Raw genomic sequence first — 22731 nt, 5'->3', positions numbered from 1 at the left:
CGATTTCACAGTCATTTAACACTCTCAGTGAGAGTTGAAAAGTGTTTTCTCTTAGAAAATAATTGAATCGTAACTTACTTTCAGTCTACTAACGACTCTAGGTTTGTTTTTATAGAAGCTATAAGTTTTGGATCTTTGATAGCTTCCTGGATGAACTCTTCTAAGTTTATACCGTTCTCCACCTCGTTCAACTTTCGATATCCACCTTTAAAAATTTGTGATTCAACTTGGGCACTTGTTGCTGCTCTGTTCTTAAATATAAGATCTTCATCATTCGCAACAACATCTTTAACCACTTCAACGACCAAATCTTTGATAGTTTGTTCCAGCGGCGATGCGTTTTCGCGCATTGCTATTGGGGTTGTCAAAACATCTCTCTTTAACTGATCGAGATACCCCTGCTGCTTAAATTTTTCGGCAAGTTTCTTAGCTGGATCAATAGAGTCAGGCATTACCACTGGATTATAACCGGCTTTGCCTTACATTACCTTTCTGTTCGACATTGAAGAGGTCTTCCAGTATTTAATCATACAAAAAAAACAGTTTTATTTACTAAAGACGCAATTCTCCCGATGAGAGAGCTAAACTTTTTTGGAGAGTTCGAGTTATATTTGCAAGTACGGCTATGCCCCGCGAGAAAATACATGTGGCCGAAGCTGTTCAGTTATTTGAAAGATTCTTAGCTGGAGATAACTTTGCAACGATACCAAATGAGGCCAAACGATTACAATCAGAATCTTGTAATTATATGGAGTTAGGGCACGACAGTCGAAATATCGTGGAATACTATCATGACAGTTTGAAGAATTATATAGACAAGCATCATTGTATCACCATAGCGAATATCATCGATTGCAAAGAATTTACAGATGAGATTTTTTTCAAGATGAGTATTCTAGAAGACACCTTGGAAAAACTCATTTCTCGTGGTAAGACAAAGCTAACCGTGAACGACTTTCGTATATTGGTAGCTGATGAAATGGTACACACATTAAATACTGTACCACGTTTCCTAAGAAAAGCCTTCAAATGTGCCCTCTATGACGAAGAATATGATTTTGAAAAGGATATCGGATGCATTTCATTGATTGCGAGAGGCGGAATCCATGACTTTAAACAGTTTGTAGAGAAGTTACGATTCTCGAAATATTATAATATAGGTCAATCGTTCATTAGTGATTTCGAAGACGAAATGCATAAAGTTGTACCAGCTTGTATAAAGTACTGGGACGAAAAAAAAGTTAGCTGGTCGGTATTCCATGGTTATTTTCTTTCACAAGCCATCAAACTCGTTTTAGAAACAATACGATGGAATGATACAGCCAATTTTGATGAAATTATTTATAAGGATGCGAGGGTACTGCTTATGCTGACAGCTGGGACGAAAATACCCTTTGATGAAATTTATCACAAGTTCTTGACTGCTAACCAAAACGCGATATTTGAGAAAAAAAATGAACAGGCTATTAAAAAGTATAGCCGTGTTTTTCTGGATAACTTCCTATCATGCAATGAGATACCTAATACGACCCAAAGAATAGACCAAATAATAAGATATATTTGTTCATATGAAACATACTCTAATCATTACATTCCAGAGCTTTCAAAACTACCTCAACTAAACGAAATAAAAACCAGAATACGATCCGAAGTCATCAAGGCCATTAAAACGTTTGAAATCTATGATTTGCATAAAGCAACTCTCAACTTGCTTGGGAAAAATCGCGTTGCGGTGAATTGTAACATTCTTTTCTTTATACTGAATTATCTTCCTCACCGGAAGGAGTTTTTCAGAAGTAGATTAACACAAAGAGTTATTCACAAGCTCGCTAAAACTTGGGAGCATTACGGATCTCTCGAACGTGACCTCTCTGAAGAAGGAATTGAAGCAAATTTGGTTAAGTACATAGGCTCTGAATCATCATATGATCTAGAATCTGTGCTGAAAGCTTCCATATCCGCTTTGCATTCTGAGATTACCTTTGGGAATTACAAACTAATGCCATTATTTGTCAACAGCGCAAACGTTAGCTTTTCACCCCCAAAACATGATCCAATATGGATCAATTGTAACTTCGAGAAGGAATGGAAAATAAGCTGTGATGCGTTTGCGAAAAGCAATACCGTTCCACTCGAACCTCATGGCCTGCATTCCATAATAATGGAGTTACCCATTAAGGTGTCTAAAGATGTTTACTACCACGTGTTCCTGGATATGACCGCTGCGGCAATCTTGTACTGTTTCAACGATAGTGATTCATGGGACATATCCGCAGTTCGCTCGAAACTAGCAGTACCCTCCGAAAAAGAATCAGACTTTGAAGCATGTTTACAAAGGCTTGTTGGAAGGAAGCTATTAAATTTGAAAGGAGCAACTCTCACATTCAACTACAAGTTTAAAGCTCGCGTTAGCGATACTGGGTTGTTCAGTCTTTAAAGAATAATACATACAGAAAGTATAGGATAAAAGAATCAAACCAATTGGTAGACTCATGGTAATAATAACTTTGCCTTTTCCTTTTGGTAGCAGTATGATCGATTGTAGGGAGACAACGCAAAACGTTCTTTTTTGGTTAGCATTCATAAAAAAAATATGTCTTGAGGTAAACTAGATCTTCAAGAATACACCGGCAACATTTCACTGACAGTAACTACTAATAAGCCTGTGCTTCGGGAACTAACATACCAAGATTTATCTTACTTACATATTTTCTTTTGTCTGCAGTTTGACAGAGTAATTACTCCCTATATAGAAACCTTTTTTCTTGCAAAACTGTCCCTATGGAAATATTGAAGTAGAGATCCAGACTGAATACAGTGCTAGATTCTTCAATAAGCAAAAACATTTCATTTTTATCATATGCAAAATTTCGTACCTGAAATATCATTCCGGCTCAAACGCCTGCTCAGCTACATTGATCAAAACTTCCATTGCAGCAATCTGATAATTAACATCGTTGACATCATCATTACTCGGTGGAACAATGGTAGGGCCCCATATAACACAAACGGCTTTTAAGTTCATTTTATTGCTCTCCTCGTGCGCTATGACCCTTTTCAAATGGAATAGCAATGATCTCAATGTCCAATACTGAGCGTCAGGTAGCTTATACAACAAGCCATGCATGTAGTTCTTTCTCATTACAGGGTCGTCAATTGCCATACAAGTTTGCACCTCAGGGGATATTGAACTAGGTAAAAGGGTATCTGGCAATGAAGAAAAAAACATCTTCAACAGGGACCCAACCAAAAAGATATCCGACTCTGAGAACTTTTTTGGTGGTAATATCATTGAAACGTTAGCGGGGTCACTATCTATATTTTCTCTCAGTTTGCTGACATCCAACACATTCGCTGATTTTCTGTAAATTCCTTCCAAATCCAGGCCATATTCATCAACAACAAAGACACATTGCCTTACAATAGCTGGAACCATGTCCTGCTCGAACTCGATCAAGCTTTCTAGCGGAACGCCAAACGTTTTCAAGTTTCTTTGTATTCCCGGTGGAAGTGTTGTATTTGTCTGCACTTGAGATAATGGTCTATCAGTGTCGATAGTGCCTGTGGTATCCACAGTTGCAGGTATACTAGGTATCCTTGCATCCCTTTTCCCCGGATCTAATGACTGGAAGGATTTGCCAGCGTCATCATTGTCATCAGCTCCCCCGTAGTTGTCCCCAACCTCTCCATAGCCGTTATTTATCATTGAGTTAGATGAAGATGCTGGTGTAGCAGGCAGAGGTTGGTGCTGCAAATGTGATTTAGTGTGTTTGGACGTGGCGCTTTTTATGTTATTATTAGTTGGTGAATTCAACATTATCGGCCCATTGAACGATGAGTTCATAGTGGGTGATGAGAAATTACTGGGAGATGTTGCGGGGTTTGAAGTAGGATTGTCAAATGGTGAACTGTCATGGGTAGATATTTGTCGTTTTGGTATCGAGTTTCTGGAGGGGTCCACTACAAATTTAGGAGACGATTTTTTCGCACCACCGCTGAAGCGTTCCATGGATGGATGTTTCTTATAAGAAACTGGTATCAAGCTCTTGTTGACCAGTAATGAGTTCTTCCCGTTACCGTTATATTTGTTGAGGAAGTCGTAAAGATCCTTTTCGTTTCTCACTGACGACGCATAACTCTTCATTGAATGGCTTGTCTTTTCAAAAGGGCTTACACTAACACCGCTGTTCAAAATTAGCGTTTCGGTGTATATACTATATTTTTGTAGTTGTATTGCCATCGCTGTATCCATTTCCAGAATCAAATCTTTTAACTCAGCCACAATTCTTGGTCGTTCTCTTTTCAAGAAGTTATCCCTCAAAGAATTAGAATGGTCAACTTTTTGCCGATAGTCAATATCAGCGCCGTCTATTTTCCGTAACAGCTCTTCTTCCTGCTCTTTTGTGGTTTTTGAGCCCCTCAAAGTTAATTTCGTCTTTGTTGGGTCTGTCATTTTCAACTTGTCGTAATCTTGGCACAAGGAAACATATCTAGCTTGGGCCTTTTCTGCATTATGAATGGAGTCCACTACATCCCTTTCTAAACGTTTACTATCCTCTTTGACGTTTTTCCGCAGCCTTGTCATTGTTAACAGCAAAGAACTAACTTCGTCACACATTTTTTGTAGCGCCTTGACGTAACTTAGTTTAATCTTAGCCAATTTCCCATCAAACTCCAAAACGGAATGGAATGCGCGTTTTAATGAGGATACATGCTGTGTTTCCTGAAAAAAGTGCTTATAATGCTTAGATAGTTCCATAACGTGGTCATTCTCGAACAAACACTTTTTCTTAACAAACTTGATGAACTCTTCGCAGGTAAGCAAAGACTGCTTCAAGTTGAATAGCAAAGCATTGATTGCCACATCAGAGTTCATAACTTTAATTATTTCCGGCTTGTCCAGAAGTTGCACATCCTGCCTTCGATCGGTACCCGATGCCCTATTTTGACTCGAGTCTGTGGTTTGCTCCAAAGATTGTTCGGGCTGCGGAGGCTCGGGAACTATTTCTCCACTGGTGTCCATCTTGTAAGATTCTTATTCAGAGATGGCGCACTCGTGTGACTGATCGGTGACTCTCTTGTCCTGTCCTATTGCCCTCAACGGAAACTTTAAAGGTGTAGATGCGGTGCCTCTTTCGCCTTTACATTTCGAAATAAACAAAAGGTATCGTTAATTAAGCGGGTAACAGCACATATATATGTATGAGGTGCATACTACATAACTACATTCTATCTGATAAACGACAAATCGAGTGTCGAACTATTGTGAAAACCTTGTTCTTAGGAATCTGTTTCGATTGGTTTCAATGCATACATCCTCACAGGATATAACTCCCGTGGGAGGCCCTTCTGGCGGTCGATAGCGATCAACTTGAGACCACTTTGGGCAAAGAGTTCTTTAAACTTGGCGTCTGATCGAGTGACACTTGAATCTGTGTCGTCAAAATCGTCTTGGTCCGATGGTGTATTGTTTTCCTTAACAAAAATGGTGCCATTTGGTTGCAAACCATCGATGCACCTTTTGAAGAACTTAATCAACTCGGTGTCAGGGAGGTGTCCGACACACCACTGGCACCATATCATCCAATATTTACCCTTCTCCGGTGTCCAATCTTGCATACCAACGTTATATATGGTACCGATCTTGCCCTGTTCCATTGCATCCTTCAATTCCTCCCCCATCTGATCGCAGAACGGTTTTACAGGCTCCACCAAGTCGACAGAATCACATTGTTTGGACAAGAAATTCTTCGTGACCCTCCCAATACCGGCACCAATGTCAACACCGATTTTCTGGTGTGGTGGTGTCACGACCATCCTTGATTTGAGTTTGCGTATGAAATGCTGAGATCCGAGAATATCCATCACGGGAACGACTGTCTCTTCACCATACCCACCCAGAACACCGTCCACTGTTGGGGGGATGCTGGTCCAGTAGTCAATGGCATCTTCGTATACAATCTGCGCATCAGGTCGATCCATCCTGGCAATACTATGGTGCTGTTCAATCTACCACTATGTATGGACGCCATCGAGCAAATTTTCCACTTTTGATGCTTTTAACCATCAGCTCCTAAAAAATGGGGCAAGCTTCAAGAGCGACATTACCGACCTAATAGTATTCAATACATATATTTACAAATAAGGATTTATGACCCACTGGTGTACTAGCCACCTAAAGAAAATATCCATTCTACCGAGTTTCTTACAGATTTATTCCAAATATCCTTCATTATTTCGATCCTCGGTCTCACCAGAACGTTTCTAGCCTCCTGATTCTGTAGCATTTCCAACTTGTCCTGAAAAGGAGGGATCTGTCTATTCTTATCTAGTATACTTTTGACGTTATCGTTAACCTTCTTCCATTGCGAATGAGTGTAGTAATAACCGTTTGAATTGATAAAGTAAGAATAGTATGAAATACCTACTATGGAAGTAATAGAGGCAAGCGATAGTAACTTGGTAAATCTAGTCATTCTTCAAGTAGAGGTTCAAAACGAGACTATGTATCAGATCCCCCGTCACACTCACAAAGTTTTCCACTACTTGTGAGCCACAGAGCCTTCCTTATATCTGCTTAAAGGGTTTTCATTCTCGGTAACAAAATATTTTTGTTCGATGAGAATATCAAGGATATACGATTGGATTGCTGCAGTAGTGGCGGTGCGGAATGCACTTACATTGTAATTGCAACACTGGTACTCCGTCAATCGAATGCTAATGGGTAGGCAAGAGAGTGGGCGAGCTTATGCGCGATGTCTTAAAGACAAAAGCGAATCGATCTCTTATGTAAAATATAAGTATATATGTGCCACGAGAACTGTTGATTGTTCACAAGTGACGATGGCACACCTCTATAGACAACCATCCTGGTCTCCATGTATACGAACTGGAACCTGTATAACATCTCTTGGTGCCAGCTCTGGGGCGACCTGTAGAGAAGTCAGCTTGTGGATCCAGGGGAGTCCGGGAGAGGTCAGAAAACCAAGGGAGAAGTCGCAAAGCCCCGGAGAAAATAGCGGTTCGGAAACAGATAACGGGCTCATCGAGAAGTTACTTCATCACGAGTATATAAAGAACAGTAAATCAGTGCTAGTACCTGAGCAAGACAATTGATTATTTAGTCCAATTGTGCTTTTAACGGAACTACCCCGTATACAAGCTGTCTTGAATTTCTACAATAAAGGGTCGTGTTTCTCTTCATCGCCAATGTCCATCATCAGTACTACTAAACGTATACCCTACAGGGTTACCTACCACTTGACGTCTCGTTCCTTTGGTAGCACAGCTGTGAGAGGTAGCTCTGCCGATCAATTGTTGATTTCCAAGCATGTTGCGGATGTGGACCCAGAGATGAACTCGATTTTGAAGAACGAGAGGTTGAGACAGAAGCACTCAATCACTTTGATCCCCTCAGAAAACTTCACCTCCAAGTCGGTCATGGACCTGTTGGGGTCTGAATTCCAAAACAAATACTCAGAGGGATACCCTGGTGCACGTTACTACGGTGGGAACCAATTTATTGACCAAATGGAGTCGCTATGCCAAAGGAGAGCTTTGGAAGTGTATGGATTGAATCCGGAAGAATGGGGTGTCAATGTTCAGTCTCTAAGCGGAGCACCTGCTAATCTATATGCGTATTCTGCAGTAATGAACGTTGGTGATAGGTTGATGGGGTTGGACCTCCCCCACGGTGGTCACCTATCACATGGGTACAAATTAAAGAGCGGTTCGCCAATTTCCTTCATATCGAAATATTTCCAAACAATGCCATACCGTTTGAACCTGGAGACCGGTAGGGTTGATTATGACGAACTCGAACTCACTTCCCAATTGTTCAGACCCAAAATTATAGTCGCGGGGACTTCGGCTTACTCTAGGTTGATCGATTACGGCAGGATGGCCAATATTGCCAAAAACTGTGGTGCTTATCTTTTGTCGGACATGGCTCATATATCTGGTCTAGTGGCGGCCAATGTTGTCGAGTCTCCCTTCAAACACTCTGACATCGTGACGACGACCACACATAAATCTTTAAGAGGACCCCGTGGTGCGATGATCTTCTACAGGAAGGGTGTTAGAAAAATTACCAAGGGTAAAGAGTTCATGTACGATTTGGAAAAGAAGATCAATTTCTCCGTATTCCCAGGACACCAAGGTGGACCTCATAACCACACCATATCCGCCCTAGCTGTCGCATTGAAGCAGGCAATGACCCCAGAGTTCAAACAATACCAAGAGAGAATTGTTTCCAACGCAGCTACGTTTGCCAGAGAGTTAGAAGCACGGGGATTCAAGCTGGTTTCAGGAGGCACCGACAACCATTTGATTTTGCTAGACTTATCGTCCTCCGGAATTGATGGTGCTCGGTTAGAAACCATTCTACAACAGATAAACATTGCCGCCAATAAGAACACAATTCCTAGCGACAAGTCCGCAATGTTCCCATCAGGTTTAAGAGTGGGGACTCCAGCTATGACCACTAGGGGGTTTGAGGAGAAGGACTTTGCGAAGGTCGCCGAATACATCGACAAAGCTACGAAATTGGCTATAAAAATGAAAGGTCAAGAGTCTGAGGATATTAAATCGAACGTCGAGAGGCTCCAGTTCTTCAAAACTTTGTGCGAAAATGATGCTGAAATTCAAAAATTGGGTAATGATGTTTACCAATGGGTTGGTCAATTTCCTGTCCCAGGGGAGCTGTGAGTTTCTCCAAAACCTGTTGAATCAAAACATAATTAAAAATATATTAGCTTTCCATTGGATATTATTAGTACATAGACAATATAGGTCTCCTTTCGTTATTAGCAGTTACAACTGTGCGATGAGTTCTTAGTGGTATTTAGTTGAAGCAACTCACTGTCTTTATTAGAAGCTTCAAAAGCTTCTTCCGGCACTTGCCTGGATATTTCATTGAACATCTCCTCGATGCCTGCTCCAGTCTTGGCACTAACATATGCAAGTTCGTTTGGATTGGGTATATCGTGCATAATCCCTCGCAGTACGTCTTCGTGTGGGTAAGTAGTGTCAGAATCTTGAGCGGTAGGTAGCAAATCGATCTTATTACCGACGAGCCATATGGATATTTTGTTCCGTCTATCCTCGTTGACATAATTATGCAATTCCTCAATCCAGCTTTTAGCACCTTCAATGCTAGTTGAGTTTGTCACATCGTACACTATTAGTGCGACGTCCGTGTTTCGGTAGTACATCGGTGTGAGTGCCCTGTATCTTTCTTGCCCAGCTGTATCCCACACAGATAGCTTGACTGCCTTCTTATCCTCTAGGAAAACCTCTTTCCAACTGAACGCTGCACCTATGGTTGCACTGTTCTTCATAAACTTACCCGTTACCAGTCGCGTCACAATGGAAGACTTACCTACCGATGATCCACCAAGAAGTACCACTTTCCAATCTGCGTACGTAACATCACTGCCACTCATCAATTAGGGTACTCTGTAATTCTTTTGTAGATGCGGCGGTCTACCAATGAAGTATAACCCCTAAAGCTTGCGCTTTTCTTCAACCGTAAGCGTGGTTACTCTCTCCAAATATCTTCTCAGGCAGTAGCATGTGTTTTAAGTTAATTTGGTAATTATTGCTAAACTTACATTGTAGCACAAGTTTTCAGCATATCTATAAGAGTTCTCCAAAAATACATTCCTCTCTTTTCTTTTATCCACCCTATTCCTGTTACATCTTGACAACCGCAAGGGACACGTATCGGACACCAGATTGTAGTCATCCAGACCACTAAAGGCAACCTGATCCCGCTAACCGAATCACGTGCCAGGACTAATTCAAAGTGAATTTCGCGTCTTGTCACTTTTTTTTTTTCATTTGGGAAATAGTCAGATTTTTGGGCCATCACAGTTAAAGATTCACCCAGACTTGCTCTTTGTTGGTATCATGACAAGATTGTCGTATCACTTAATAATAGTTCGAGCAGTTCAATAAGAGAGATACAAACGACGAAAGACCCTTTTAATTCCGTTTTTTATTTTGGGCAAATACTCCATTCTCCGATGACTGAACATTCGACGGAACGATCTTCCAACCGAATGATCAACCGAACTCTGGAAATGCTGGAAAAGGCTGGTAGCAAAAAGAACACATTTGCAAACAAGTACCCCTGGTCGAGTGGCAACTTCAAACGGAATAATGCCCCAATACCTGAACACACAGACTCGAGAGATTATAGCACGTCACCGACACCGAAACGAAGGAAAATGGCAACACCGCAAAGCGCGGATAAAACCACTGTTCAAGCCAATTCAAATTCTTTGGACAATCTGAAAATTTCATTAGTATTTCCGAAAGATTCGGAGAGACCTCTTTCTTCATCGTCGCCGTGTCAGAAATCTGTTTCCTTTTCTGATCGAATAGAAGTAGAATCGTCATCTGCTCAAACGAACTCAGCTGCCTCCCCACGACCTTCATCTACTTCAAAACTACGCTCGAAACCAATATTAAAATTGAATCGAGTCTCTTTGCAAAAAGGGGATATCGTCACTGAACAAAGACTCACTTTCAGTGCTCGAACGACATTTTCACTTAATCCAATGGAACTTGCATATTGGAGGAGTGGAGAAATACATAACATGACTGACATCAAAAATATCAACGAATTAAAAAATATCTTCGAAGGTGGGCTATCGTTACTAGCTGTCTCGGAACCAGAACATGTCTCCAAAAGATTCGAAATTTACGCTACGTTTAATGCAATTTTGGAACGGCAATTTGGCGACAACACCCCAACTGGTATGGAGGACAAGGTGTGTTCTGTACTATGTGCTCATATGGAAGAAATAGTCAACGTCTGTTATCCGCATCTGAAACTCGAGCAGTCAAGTTTATTGGAGAATGTTTCTGTGAAAAACCCATTTAGCACGCGGCTGTACATTCAAATCGTTAGGTTCTTTACACATCTCCTTTCTAACTTCAAGGTAATTTGTGCACTTTCCTCTAAACGTAACATACAAACGTCCATGAAGCAGGTGTTTGAAAGTAGTTATGAAGCCTTGAGTAGTCCACACTGCAATAAACAAATGATAACAGCCCAAATGATCTTCCTGAGACAAGAAAAGTTTGGTACGTCGTACCTGACAGAAAATGAGAGAAATAAACTGGTTAACATAATAACAGAGGTGAACGAAATCGATAGTTATAACTTGAAATACGAAAAGCTACTACTAATTAAAGCCCTTTTTGGGAAATACTTGAAACAGATGTTACAGGATGTCCCCAAATGGTTGTGTGGAGAAGTTTTAGCTAGAATATTAGTTGAAACACAGACTTACGCTAATAAATTGGCAGTGGTCGCACTCGAAATATTGTTGGATCTCCTTAAGCAGTTATTGGGCGGAAAAGACAGCGTAACAGCTTCAATATATGAATCCATGGAAGAGAAACCAGCAAAAGATGTTTTGTCTCCCAGCATGAAAATGATGTTACAATCGGTACTACCAGATACTTATGACTTTGAGACAATTACAATAGGGTCTATGCTACGTGATCATCTTAGGAATCAGATAACTGAACAAAAGGCATATAAAATTGGAATTGATTTGTGGCTGGCATTGGTTGGAATACTTTTCAACTCACCTCGTAATATCACAAAACTACTACCAACTGACGACCGAGGGGACAGTTGGCTGTCATTAAATGAACTGGCCTTCAAAACCAATGATGAAAAAGCCATGCTCTTGGCACTAAAAAGTTGGAGAGTCGTGATATATCTTGTGTCTGTAAATATTACTTCACTAGAGTCTGATGAGGTTCAGCTACAATTGCTACAACTACTGCTGACTCCCTTTGACCAACTGCCAAATGTATTGGAAAAAGATTGTGTGAGAGAAGGTTTGTTGTATTGTCTGAATGGGGTGGTTTTTTGCAGTGTTTCTATGATCAACTCCCTAGGAACACAGAATGCAATTTCTTTATTTTGGGATAATTTGTTACAGCCACTATTCCACAAATGGAATTCAGCAGCATCTTCAAACGAATTACAAACCAGAACGATGGATATTTTTATCAAGATACTCAGAGGAAAGTTTCCAAAAACTTCAACACAAAGGTCCAACTCACCGAATACAAAACAGCAGCAGCATAACTTTAGACCAGTCCGTGTAATAGCAGCACGAGGTATAGTAATTTCAGATATTCCAAACCTTTCTAACAACTTTATTCACATATGGTACATGCAAATGGCAAAAAGTGCATCTGATCTTTTGCGTACTAGATCTTTTGAGGACGAACATGCGAAATCTCTTTTTCTAAGTTTGATAGACACTGTACCAGAGAGTTCTTTAAATGATGAAGTGTTTGATTATTTTCTGTTGGTCCTTAAACATTACTTGGAACCAACATACGATTACACGTTCAATCAACTGAGTGTCTTAACTTTATTTGCAACACAGCTTGTCACAAAATTTGAGAAACTTTTGCTGGAACCTTCTAACTCCGGCTTATCATCAGTAATTGCACTTTATGATTCAAAGACATTCATCAATTATGATTTTCCACTTAAGCTAATGATAAGCATGTTAGACTCAAATGATTGCGACGCATCTTTGTTCGCTATTTTCTCCAAATTTATGGACATGAAAAACAAAAATTATCCTGACTACGTGACCAACTGGTTGAGTGTCGCGGTATTGCCATCAAATATGAATAGACATGACATGAAATTTTTAATGAACATAATATCTAAAAACCCTTTGGTATCAATTATCGAAAATTTACTAACAGTTATTGCCGACATTGATCGAGAGTTTTATGGAATGATCTGCACCTCTGCATTGACATGGGATGACCATGCTTTACTTTATTTTATTAAAGGCGTTTTTACGAGTAACGCTCCAAATTCCTGTAACTACCTATCAGGTTGTTTACCAACGAGAATCAGTAAGTCCCTTTTTTTATTTAAAGCTATACTGAATTCTCCTGAACTTTTTAAGGAGAATGGAATCGTTTTAAGATCAGTTTTAAAGAACCCATCATTAATCCAAAATTTGAATGTTGCCGAAGTCACTAAATTGAGAGATCTTTCTGATCATGATGCTCCTACAGATTTTATGAAGTATATCAACGTTGTATACAAAAAGCAAATAGCTGGGACAATGAATAATAAACTGTCCCAATCTGGAACCTCGACTGACAAGAGCAATTCAGAATGTTTTAATGAACCTCAGCTGGATAATCAAGGTCAAACTGGAGAAGATACATCTGTGGTTGTTTTGGAGAAGTTACATGAGTGTTGTTCTAATAACAAGGGAGACGCATTGACCGAAATTCTTTCCAATTTGCTGAGTCAGGATCAAACTACCATTATATCTAATTTTTTCTGTTCTTACGCTGCACAAAACATAGAGGTCATCAAGCTAATCTCACCGAAGTTGCTAAGGCATCTGTGTAAATTTTATCCCGACCACTTACACGCCCTAATACTGCCTGCAATCAACTATCTATTTGGACCTGTTCAAAAGATATCCACCCTTACATCATTGGCAATAATATTGATAGAAAAGAAGGATATCAACGGCTTGGATAGAATTATTGACCCATTTTCAATCTTTCTATTCAAAGGTCCCAAGAAATTATCTTCCGATATTAAACATAAGATAGCTGGGCTATTCTTGAAGATGTTTTTTCTATTGAAGGAAGAAAGAGGAGTACATTTGAGTATTGTTCTCCATAGGATCGTTCGTTCTTTACCTCGAAGAAGGCCGGAATACCTTAAGAATGTCATCAACACAATTTCAACCCAAAAGAACTTGGAAAATAAGATACCCGATATCAACGATATACAGCTGGCATTAACAAAATGGATCAAGTTGGAAGATTATTCTTCTTATTTGCTGAAATACAGGAGATATGCGTATCTCGATCAAATAACAAATCAGGTTGGCATAACACAAACTAATAGGCAACCTCACAGTAATGGCATTGTTGGGACCAACATCGCACAGATCGAGGTTCCTGAAATGCAATCATTGTCCAAGACTAAAGATAATGCTGCGATAGAAGAAGGTTCAGCGCAACAAGGAGTGGAAACACTGATTACAGGAACTAATTCTATTGGGATGCAAGAAAACTTTTCACAAGAACCCCTCAATGATTCTATCGATAGAACTGTTCACTCTCACGAAGGTAATGGAACTCAAGCTACCTATCTCGCAAACGCTCTATCTCGAATAGATAATGAACAAAACCATTCAACTAAACAGCATAATGCATCTACTTCGAATTCACTTACTTCCACTCTTTCGGAGGTAACTTCATATGGAGGGTTAATACAATCTGACACGCAAGAAGTCCGGACCACCTTGAATAAAGAGTCCAGTATTGATGATGATATAGTAGATCTTTCTCAAAAGTCATCTCCAGTTGAAGCCGTAGGGACTACTTGTGTACATTTACCCAATAACATACATGAAATTGACATTGACAAAGAGGAGAATACCACTCCAAAAAAGGAAGCTCAAATGACAATAAACACACAGGCAGTAAACGAATCAAACTCAGCTACTAACCTTGAAGTAAGGTTATCTGCGTTACCAATTGAAACTGGGACTCAAATGATTGACAATTCCAACAAATATAAGGGCTCAGAAATGGTAACTGGGTCAGATCTGAGGGCTGAAGGTAAAGTATCAAAGACAGACAGATCTGGCAGTATCATTACACGGAACTCCAATGTTAATCATCGGCCTGGACCAGAAAATTCCTCAGGTCTATTAACCTTGGCCATTTATAAATCGACCGCATCACGGGAAGCTCCAAATACCCAATTCGCCCCGGAAGTACACTTTGGCCCGAAAAAAGTTGAACCAGTGACTTCCGTCAAGATGATCAAACGTGATCAGGGCTCTATGGGGGATATAGTACAAGAAGAGAAAGATGTTAATACTGCTTTTGAACCCTTTCAACAAGATGCTGCTATAGCAAAAGTGGCTTTAAAGGATGATGAGATGTCCTGTGAGATTCAAGTCTCAGAAAATGAAAATTGTGCAGACGATACTAGTTCGAAAGAGGGAACACCATCTCTGCATATCCATTTCCCATCCAAAAAGGCGAGAAAGATAGTTAACCGTTTACGCGACTTCAAGCCGGATCAACTTGCTGCGTTATCTGCAGCAGAGAGGAGGAATCTACGGGTAGAATTATTGGATTTCATGATGAAAATGGAGTATTTTGAAGCAGAGGAATAATTGCATCTCCACACACTAATCGGAGATTATGCAGTAAATGCGGTAGCAAGAATTTATGAGAGTGAACAATATCTACAATTAAACAGATAGTATAAGACACAGATGATGGGTATTACTTCACTATAAGTATTATATCTCTACTAAATAGTGCAATTTTCTTAAATAGCCTTCTCCATTCCAATGGGTCTCCTGACTTTCTCACAAATTCGAGGCTTTTCAAATCGGCTTTGACCCGTCTAATGCTGATAAATCCAACAAGTTTCCCTCCTCTTGAATCGAAGTTTTTCATATTAATCTTTAAAGGGAACACGTCTTCATTCTTTTTCTCCAACAGTTCCTGATAGAATCTGTAAAGATCTGGGGTTACTTTTATCCCAGACAATTGTAAAGCCTTCTCCAATATGGGTAATAAATTCTCCATCGGTTCCAATGAGTAAAATTTGGTCAACTTGAAAGGTCTAAATTGCAAGGCATTCAAACTTTTATCTCTAATGTTCTGCTGACTTTGAAATTGTAACGTGGAATAGTCGTTTTCCATGTATTTCAACAAAGTATCATCAACCTGAGTGGAATAATAATTAAGCTCATCGTGTAATGCATAATATTGGGAAGACGGCCTTTGGGTATTTGGGTATCTTTGGTCATTCGGCAAGGAATCTGTCTGGATATATGCCACATCGTTGTATACAGGCTGTGTGGATACAGTTGGCAGTGGTGGGGACACACTCCTAGTTGCAGAGTCTAGAGTTTGGGTTAGTGATGTATTGTAGTTACCGTTATCGAGGGACACGTTCAGTCTTGACAAAAGTCTGTTCGCTAAAGCAGCAGGGTCATTACAAAGTCCCTTCGAGTTCATAAGTTTATTTTTCTGTGTGAACCAGGGATGCGATCGCAATTTCGACAATGTGATTCTCTCTGAAGGATCTTGCTGTAAGATTTTCCGCAACAGACTCAGCTGCTGTATGTCGACTCTCTTCCATGGTCCCATATCAACATTCCCGTCATTTTCCAGAAACGATGAGTAGTTAACATCCTCCCATGCGGGCAACTCCCATGGGATAGCGCCCGTGATCAGAACGAAGGTGAAGATGCCTATGGACCAAATATCTGTGACATTGGCGTAATATGGTTTCTTAGAGTACAGTATCTCTGGGGCCAAGTAAGGTGGGGACCCCCTTTGGTCCATAGACCTCTTCCATGTGCCGTCCTTTCTTTTAAATTGCGACGCGAGGCCAAAATCTGCTAATTTCAAGTTCCCGCTCTTATCTAGCAGAATATTCTCCGGTTTAATATCTCTGTGGGCAACACCGCATTGTTCATGTAAGTACGTGATGACGTTGACCAGTTGCTGGAAGTAAAACTGTGTGATTAAAAGGTCTACGCCAAGATCAGGTTCAATCTTATCGAAAAGGTCCCCACCATCGGCCATCTCCAAGATTATGTATATGTAGTCATCGACAGTGTTACAATCTATCAGTCTCAAAACGTTCGGGTGTTGCGAGCACTTATTATGCAGCACAACCTCCCGCATAATATCCCTCTCTTGCAACCCGTTCTCGTTACAAGTCGGCATGTGTATGAACTTAACGGCTACCACGATGTTTTTGTCAACCTCCAAACTGGCAGACTTCACACACCCAAAGGCGCCCTGTCCCAGAGTTTCACCCATCAAAAGACCCCCCACGGGTGGGACATCTTCACTTGCCCCAGAATCATCCATACCCACTTGAAATACCACCAGCACTGTCAGTAAATGAATACGAGATACTTCAAGTACAGAGGACCTCATCGAATTCTCGATTATTTTGTAGATTTCGTTGTTTTGACGTTTTGGAGTCGCGTCCAGAGCTCCACTGTCTCTGTCTAAGTCGCTATTCAGTTCCATTCATGTCAGTCAATGGCACGATGCAGGGGAGGTTTCACACCCAGCTATTGGGGGGTCTTTGCTCGCCCTTCACCCCGTTGATGTTTCTCGCAGGCTTTCCCAGCGTAACAGACGTTCTTCGCAGGGCGCATGCTTCAAGTCGAGATTCATAGCGACCACCACAATAGATTCAATAGACAGCAATCAGACGTCTACTAAGAATCCGTAGTATATGAATGTCCATGGTGGGGGAGGGGAGGCGAAAAGGGTGGGGGGCGACCACCGCTGCAAGAGAGGATACTGTATTGTTGTTTCTGAAACTGCTGGGATCGCACACAGGCACGCACACGCATTCAGCAATACTTCTGCCGTATATCTGGCCGCATTAGTACTTCCCTGTACCTCCAAACCACACACTATCACCTACCCTCATGGCACGTTGTGCAGTGATCAGTTAATATTTGTTCACTTTTAAGGATTCTGTTCTTTTGCTGTGAGTGAAGAACGACAATCGTAAGAGAAGTAGAGAACCCACAGAGTGATGTCCCAAGCAACTGATTTACTAAGGCAATTTAACGAGGTTGTGGCCCACAGGGTGGGCAATTTGCCCGAGGGGTTCGATGGGCTGATGGACAAGTGTAGACTCCAAGTGTCGACGGTGACGAACTTCCCAGGGGATGCGAGGGAGACTTTACTTTCGATCAAGACGTTGTTGTTGAGTGATGAGGATATCGATTACGATCTGTTGCTCGAGTTATTGAGTGCTGTGTTACAGATAACGCGGTTTGACGCTATACTGGAGGCGTACTCGATGGCTGATTTGGAACAGGCACTGAAGTCTGGGATCAGCCCTTTGATACAGTCCGCTTGCCAAGTTATCCAAACCTCGGATCCAAAGGGTGCGCTCGCCTCTAGTGGACTGTTTGAAATCCTGCTACATCTGTATTTCGATGTGAATACGGATATTGCTGTCGTGAAGGAGATCGACACAACGTGGGAGTTGCTGATGTGCGATGATAGGGTACGTAATACCATTCTAGCACAGAACGTAAAACTTCTTTTGGAGGTTAAAGAGCAGTTTAAACCTATCCCAATGGCCCGTCTGTTGCATCTTCTGGGCATTATCTTCAGGGAACTGAAAACTCCAACCGAATACGTCCCCAACTTGTTTGTGTTCGAGAAGAATGAACTGGTGGAAGCGCTTAAAACGGACATTATCATGTTCTTGAATATAGTCAAATACTATTCGACGCTTTTGGAATCGATCGCAGAGACAAATCACGAATGGGCACTGCATAATCTAATTCATTCGATGTTCGACATTAGTGAGTTGTTCGCCGAAAGGGAACAGTTCCCCGATATCGTCGCGTATGGCAAGTCCTTCCTATTTACCTTTTTCCGCCATATCTCGTATTTGAATGACCTTGCCACTTTTAGGAAATTAGATGAGAAGTTCTTACACATCTCTGAGGGTAATGAATTCCTGAGCGATTATTTATCCTTCGTCAACCCGCAGTATCTGTTTGACTTCCATAAGGATCTTATCGATACCTACGCCACCGTTTCTGCGTTCAAGTTGCCTATTTTGAGGAACATGGTCAGTAACAACCAAACGTTCCAGCTGGTCAAACCGAAACTAACAGCGGATGCCATATTGGCCATGGCATACCCAGAACAAATGGTTCTGCTGCAGAAGATGTCGCAGTATATATACTGTGTTCAATACCTGGTGCACAATTTGCCCAAAGTCATGTCGAGTTTGATCGACAATAACTACACACCTATCACGGAACCAGAGACTGTGGATTTGAGAACCCAAGTCATCGAAAACATGCTACACTATGAAAAGAATGTGTTGGACGCATGGTCGATTCCTTTGCAAAACGAGTATATAAAATTGAACCACGGTATTAACCCAGAGAGAACGGCCGCTACAGACATCGCCACCGCTTACATCGGGTAATGCTTATCTTTTTGGAATTTTAGTATACCTTGACTCTCCATCTTTTCTCTCTCCTCTTAAGAATGCGTTACGTATGTTGACTGATATCTATGTACTTTTTTGGATTTCTTTATAGCAGTATCTAACAGAACCCCAGTCGTCTTGTCCTTCGTCAAATTGTTCCTTTACAACATCGAGTTTGTTCTCAGCGAGCAGATCCGTCAACAGCTGCCTCTCTCTCGTGTATTTCTGCCTGATTGGTATCTCCAAGTGGCACACGCCGATGGGTTTCAAGAATTTTTTGATCATGTTGGCCACCCACCTTGGATGTTCAGGAGAGTAGATCGGATCTGCAACCAAGATCAAGTCAAAAGATTGCTCGCCGTTGTATCTCTCGATGAAGTTGTATGGATTGGTCCAGTCCAGGACATCAGCAACGACAGCGTGCTCCAGTTTGTTCAGTTGGACATTTTTCTTCAAGTTATCTACAATTTCCGGGAGGTCTGTAAGGTATATTTGCAAATTTGAATCTTCGATTCCGTAAAGTTCCCTCCATTTACAAGCCCAAGATATCCCGACGAGCCCAGTTCCTGACCCCAATTCCAACACTCTAAACGGTGGGTGTCCCACTTTTGGTGGTTCAGGAAACGGTAATTTATCGATCAATATCCTCGACAAAATCAGTGATGACCCCCACGTCTTCCATCCAAGGTTATCGTTGGTCAACGACGGTTCGTACAAGGTCACGGTGGTTTGTAGTCTTTGGAACTTGAAATCACGATGCATGGAGGGAGACGCGTTTCTCCCACAGCATTCGCTGATTCGGAGCGACACCTCCTTCAGAACATCCTCGTTGGGTTCTTGCGAACAACGCCGTAGCACAGACGTGTAGTACACTAACAGCTGATTCTTTTCTGCGGTCTGTGCAAGAGATGGGACTTTGGCCAAGATTTGATCAAATGTGCTCAACCGCGGGTTCGGCGAAGTCGTTTTAAACCACTGCACTGTCTGCTCTTGAAGTTCATCGGTCAACTCTTTGTCTGCACAGTACTTCTGCACGTCGTTCACGCGTTCATTTACCGTGTCACTGTGACCAAAGTTTACCTGCGTCTCCGGCCGGAGAAGCCGAAGCATGCACAGTATCACGTCGAGTGGGGCGTACCTAACAGCGGGCAAGTCCAGAACATCAATGGGGATATCCTCATAGTCAATCGGCGCGCAGTCATCATCGTCTCCGCCGTCGCCAGAATCCACACCGTCGCGATGGGCACCATCCAGGATCGCTGCAGCATCCGAACCTCTCGAAATCCAGTTGGGTTCTATTGGTTCCACAGGTTCGTACAGATCCAGGGGATCAAACACGGAGTCGACCATTGCCGTATCTAAAGCCTTGTTAAAGCTGTCCATGACTTCGGGTGATGGCGTCCATGTATTGAACCGTCGCACTTTGAAACTTTTCACTTCAATTGACACCAAAGTACGGCATCGATGGGGCGTGTGTTATATGCTGATTTGCACAGTTGTGGTTACGTAAAAAGTGTATTGTGTTTATATGAGTTGCGTATGGGGTCGTTAATTGATGTTCCTGCGTTTTTCGTGTAGTCATCCCTGTTGATCAGTGTCTTGAATAGTCTGAACCGGCGAGTTCTTCAATTGTACAGCATCGACCACCGTTTCTGTTGTTGACTACAGAAACGTGCAGTGTTATTGACCATATATCATCGTATCAAACTGACTCCCGCAATCGGTTTGTACATCACTCTTTTAACCAGAACAGAGCCTCTATATGTTTAAAGTGACACATGGACAACTTTTGATCCCCAACAACAACAACTACTACAACATCTACAACTAGAACTCGCAGAACACACTCCAGTCGCTATAACACACCCCAGATAAACTTGCAGCTCGACAATGAATATGGGAGGGCATAACGAGAAGGAGAACGAGACCAGTGCGGGCATCAAGCATGACGGCAAGCAGGGTCCCTCATCGAATCGGAGACAAAGTACGACGTTGCAGCCGTTGACACCACTTACAGTACCCCATCGGGGTATTGATGACGACAGTACGAACGATAGGGCTGGAAGGATCTACAGTGTGACTTCTGGGATCGTACCACAGACGTTGACGATGACACACCCTGATGAGGAGGCGCTTTCCGTGAGGGGATCGCGGTCGCCCACGGTGATGTCTGCTGAGAATGTTGGGTCCTCCAGTGGGATGCCCAAGTGGTCGCAGGTCGGGTTCCAATCGATCTTCCAGAACTCGGGCCAGCGACGGTCGACCAACAATCTGCGGTCGCGGGAGTCCCTAGAGAGGAGCGCCAGCGGGAACAACTTGGTGCAGGAGATCAGAAGCAAGAGGACGGGGGTACCGCGGAGAAGTACGGACTCCTTTGACAGGTCTGGGCATTCAAGTGGTGGTAATAACGACGTCTCTTCAGCCTCGAGTATCACAAACGCACCTAGCGCTGCCAGCGTGGGCAGCGACCCTGCGGGCGTTATAAGAAAGAGCTCTGCATTCAGCCTCTCAACGATCAAAGATGATTCGAGTTCTGCATCGCGTAGGAGCAGCACCGGGAAGGAACGGTCCTCTCTCAACCTGTTCAAGACGAACTCTCGGAAGAGCAGTGGGAGCACTTCTCGACTCGACGGGTCGCTGTCGCTGTCTTCGCAGGGCAGTGCATCCAAGAGCTCGCTGAGCCCGTTGCTGAAGATGACCAAGAAGATCTTCCACAGCAGCAAGGTGCATCATATCAAGGACATGGGCGCTGAACCGGCAGTCCCGAACTCGCTCAGTAAGTTTCTGCACTCGACCGTGACGAGACATAGAACCCCAGTGCAATTCATCCACAACACTACTGGTGGGATCATCGATTCGGGCAAGTCCGTGTACTCGTTCAACCCTTCCGTACTGAACACGACGAACGATGCGCCGCTGGTGATCACGCAGCAGGACGACGCTCTTGACGCGGCTAACATTGCGCTTCTACACGACCTCTTGAGGAACCTGCCCTCACTAGAGGCCAACTTCAAGAACTTCAAAGTACAGGAGTTGCAGATCCTATGTGGGAATATCTGGGGGATCTACTGCAGCGTTGTGATCGAGTTGTTCAAGGCACAGCGCGTATGGCAACTTCCCGCGAAGATCGAGGACTTGAACCATGTGCTACGTTTCTACGTCACACTGGAGACAATGTCAAAAGTGGCCAAGCCACATGCGAAACTCGTCGCAGAGGTGGAGGAGTTCATCACAACGTCGCTGTACGTGTTCGAGAACCAGATTGTGTTTAACTATAGTAACGAGGAGACCATCAACACGGCACTGAAGCGGCTTGGGGTCATCTGGCAGGTATTCTACGAGCAAGTATATTACGACGTCATGGCAGTGATGCTCCCGCTGGAGTCCCTCGCGGGCCCCGATCGAAAGCCCTTTTCCCTGGACTACCTTTTGCTGCGATGTTTCCGGGACTCAATCGTGCTTCCGTACTACCAGAACTTCATCCACAGCGATGACGGTGTGTCCAAGAGCTTCAACACGTACATCCTCGCGCAGGAGGATGAGAACGGTGTTACGGAGCAAGATAAACTGACGTTGCTGCAGTGTTTCGGGATCCTGGGGACCATCCAGGGCTCAGACCGACACCAGCAAGTGATCGAGGAACTATTGGAGGGTGTCCGAATGAGCATATGACGCAGACCGGGAGGGGA

General features: G+C 42.5%; 12 protein-coding genes across 12 annotated transcripts; 5 read left to right on the top strand and 7 right to left on the bottom strand.

Annotated features, from left to right (window-relative positions):
- Positions 1-80: 80 nt before the first annotated feature.
- On the bottom strand, positions 81-452 carry SHG1 (Shg1p; the record flags this gene model as incomplete). Its single annotated transcript, XM_022606901.1, has 1 exon — positions 81-452. The coding sequence occupies one exon, from the start codon at positions 450-452 to the stop codon at positions 81-83; it is 372 nt and encodes a 123-aa protein (XP_022463550.1).
- A 173-nt stretch (positions 453-625) lies between these two features.
- On the top strand, positions 626-2437 carry KNAG0C01890 (uncharacterized protein; the record flags this gene model as incomplete). The annotated part of the gene is made up of 1 exon (XM_022606900.1): positions 626-2437. The coding sequence occupies one exon, from the start codon at positions 626-628 to the stop codon at positions 2435-2437; it is 1812 nt and encodes a 603-aa protein (XP_022463549.1).
- Positions 2438-2884: 447 nt separating this feature from the next.
- Positions 2885-5023, bottom strand: RGD1 (GTPase-activating protein RGD1; the record flags this gene model as incomplete). Its single annotated transcript, XM_022606899.1, has 1 exon — positions 2885-5023. One exon carries the CDS (start codon positions 5021-5023, stop codon positions 2885-2887), a length of 2139 nt encoding a protein of 712 aa, XP_022463548.1.
- Positions 5024-5280: 257 nt separating this feature from the next.
- On the bottom strand, positions 5281-5982 carry TAE1 (N-terminal protein methyltransferase; the record flags this gene model as incomplete). The annotated part of the gene is made up of 1 exon (XM_022606898.1): positions 5281-5982. The coding sequence occupies one exon, from the start codon at positions 5980-5982 to the stop codon at positions 5281-5283; it is 702 nt and encodes a 233-aa protein (XP_022463547.1).
- Positions 5983-6167: 185 nt separating this feature from the next.
- Positions 6168-6476, bottom strand: MIC12 (Mic12p; the record flags this gene model as incomplete). Its single annotated transcript, XM_022606895.1, has 1 exon — positions 6168-6476. One exon carries the CDS (start codon positions 6474-6476, stop codon positions 6168-6170), a length of 309 nt encoding a protein of 102 aa, XP_022463546.1.
- Positions 6477-7209: 733 nt separating this feature from the next.
- On the top strand, positions 7210-8706 carry SHM1 (glycine hydroxymethyltransferase SHM1; the record flags this gene model as incomplete). The annotated part of the gene is made up of 1 exon (XM_022606894.1): positions 7210-8706. The coding sequence occupies one exon, from the start codon at positions 7210-7212 to the stop codon at positions 8704-8706; it is 1497 nt and encodes a 498-aa protein (XP_022463545.1).
- A 98-nt stretch (positions 8707-8804) lies between these two features.
- On the bottom strand, positions 8805-9443 carry YPT10 (Rab family GTPase YPT10; the record flags this gene model as incomplete). The annotated part of the gene is made up of 1 exon (XM_022606893.1): positions 8805-9443. One exon carries the CDS (start codon positions 9441-9443, stop codon positions 8805-8807), a length of 639 nt encoding a protein of 212 aa, XP_022463544.1.
- Positions 9444-10025: 582 nt separating this feature from the next.
- Positions 10026-15212, top strand: RIF1 (DNA-binding protein RIF1; the record flags this gene model as incomplete). Its single annotated transcript, XM_022606892.1, has 1 exon — positions 10026-15212. The coding sequence occupies one exon, from the start codon at positions 10026-10028 to the stop codon at positions 15210-15212; it is 5187 nt and encodes a 1728-aa protein (XP_022463543.1).
- A 112-nt stretch (positions 15213-15324) lies between these two features.
- CHK1 (serine/threonine protein kinase CHK1) lies at positions 15325-17097 on the bottom strand (the record flags this gene model as incomplete). The annotated part of the gene is made up of 1 exon (XM_022606891.1): positions 15325-17097. One exon carries the CDS (start codon positions 17095-17097, stop codon positions 15325-15327), a length of 1773 nt encoding a protein of 590 aa, XP_022463542.1.
- Positions 17098-17617: 520 nt separating this feature from the next.
- On the top strand, positions 17618-19039 carry HSM3 (Hsm3p; the record flags this gene model as incomplete). The annotated part of the gene is made up of 1 exon (XM_022606890.1): positions 17618-19039. The coding sequence occupies one exon, from the start codon at positions 17618-17620 to the stop codon at positions 19037-19039; it is 1422 nt and encodes a 473-aa protein (XP_022463541.1).
- An 87-nt stretch (positions 19040-19126) lies between these two features.
- EFM2 (S-adenosylmethionine-dependent methyltransferase) lies at positions 19127-20392 on the bottom strand (the record flags this gene model as incomplete). The annotated part of the gene is made up of 1 exon (XM_022606889.1): positions 19127-20392. The coding sequence occupies one exon, from the start codon at positions 20390-20392 to the stop codon at positions 19127-19129; it is 1266 nt and encodes a 421-aa protein (XP_022463540.1).
- A 546-nt stretch (positions 20393-20938) lies between these two features.
- On the top strand, positions 20939-22714 carry BIT2 (Bit2p; the record flags this gene model as incomplete). Its single annotated transcript, XM_022606888.1, has 1 exon — positions 20939-22714. The coding sequence occupies one exon, from the start codon at positions 20939-20941 to the stop codon at positions 22712-22714; it is 1776 nt and encodes a 591-aa protein (XP_022463539.1).
- Positions 22715-22731: the final 17 nt, after the last annotated feature.

Source organism: Huiozyma naganishii, chromosome 3 (genome assembly GCF_000348985.1).
Source record: "Huiozyma naganishii CBS 8797 chromosome 3, complete genome".
Classification (NCBI taxonomy): domain Eukaryota; kingdom Fungi; phylum Ascomycota; class Saccharomycetes; order Saccharomycetales; family Saccharomycetaceae; genus Huiozyma; species Huiozyma naganishii.
This window is presented reverse-complemented; position numbering and strand designations above follow the sequence as displayed.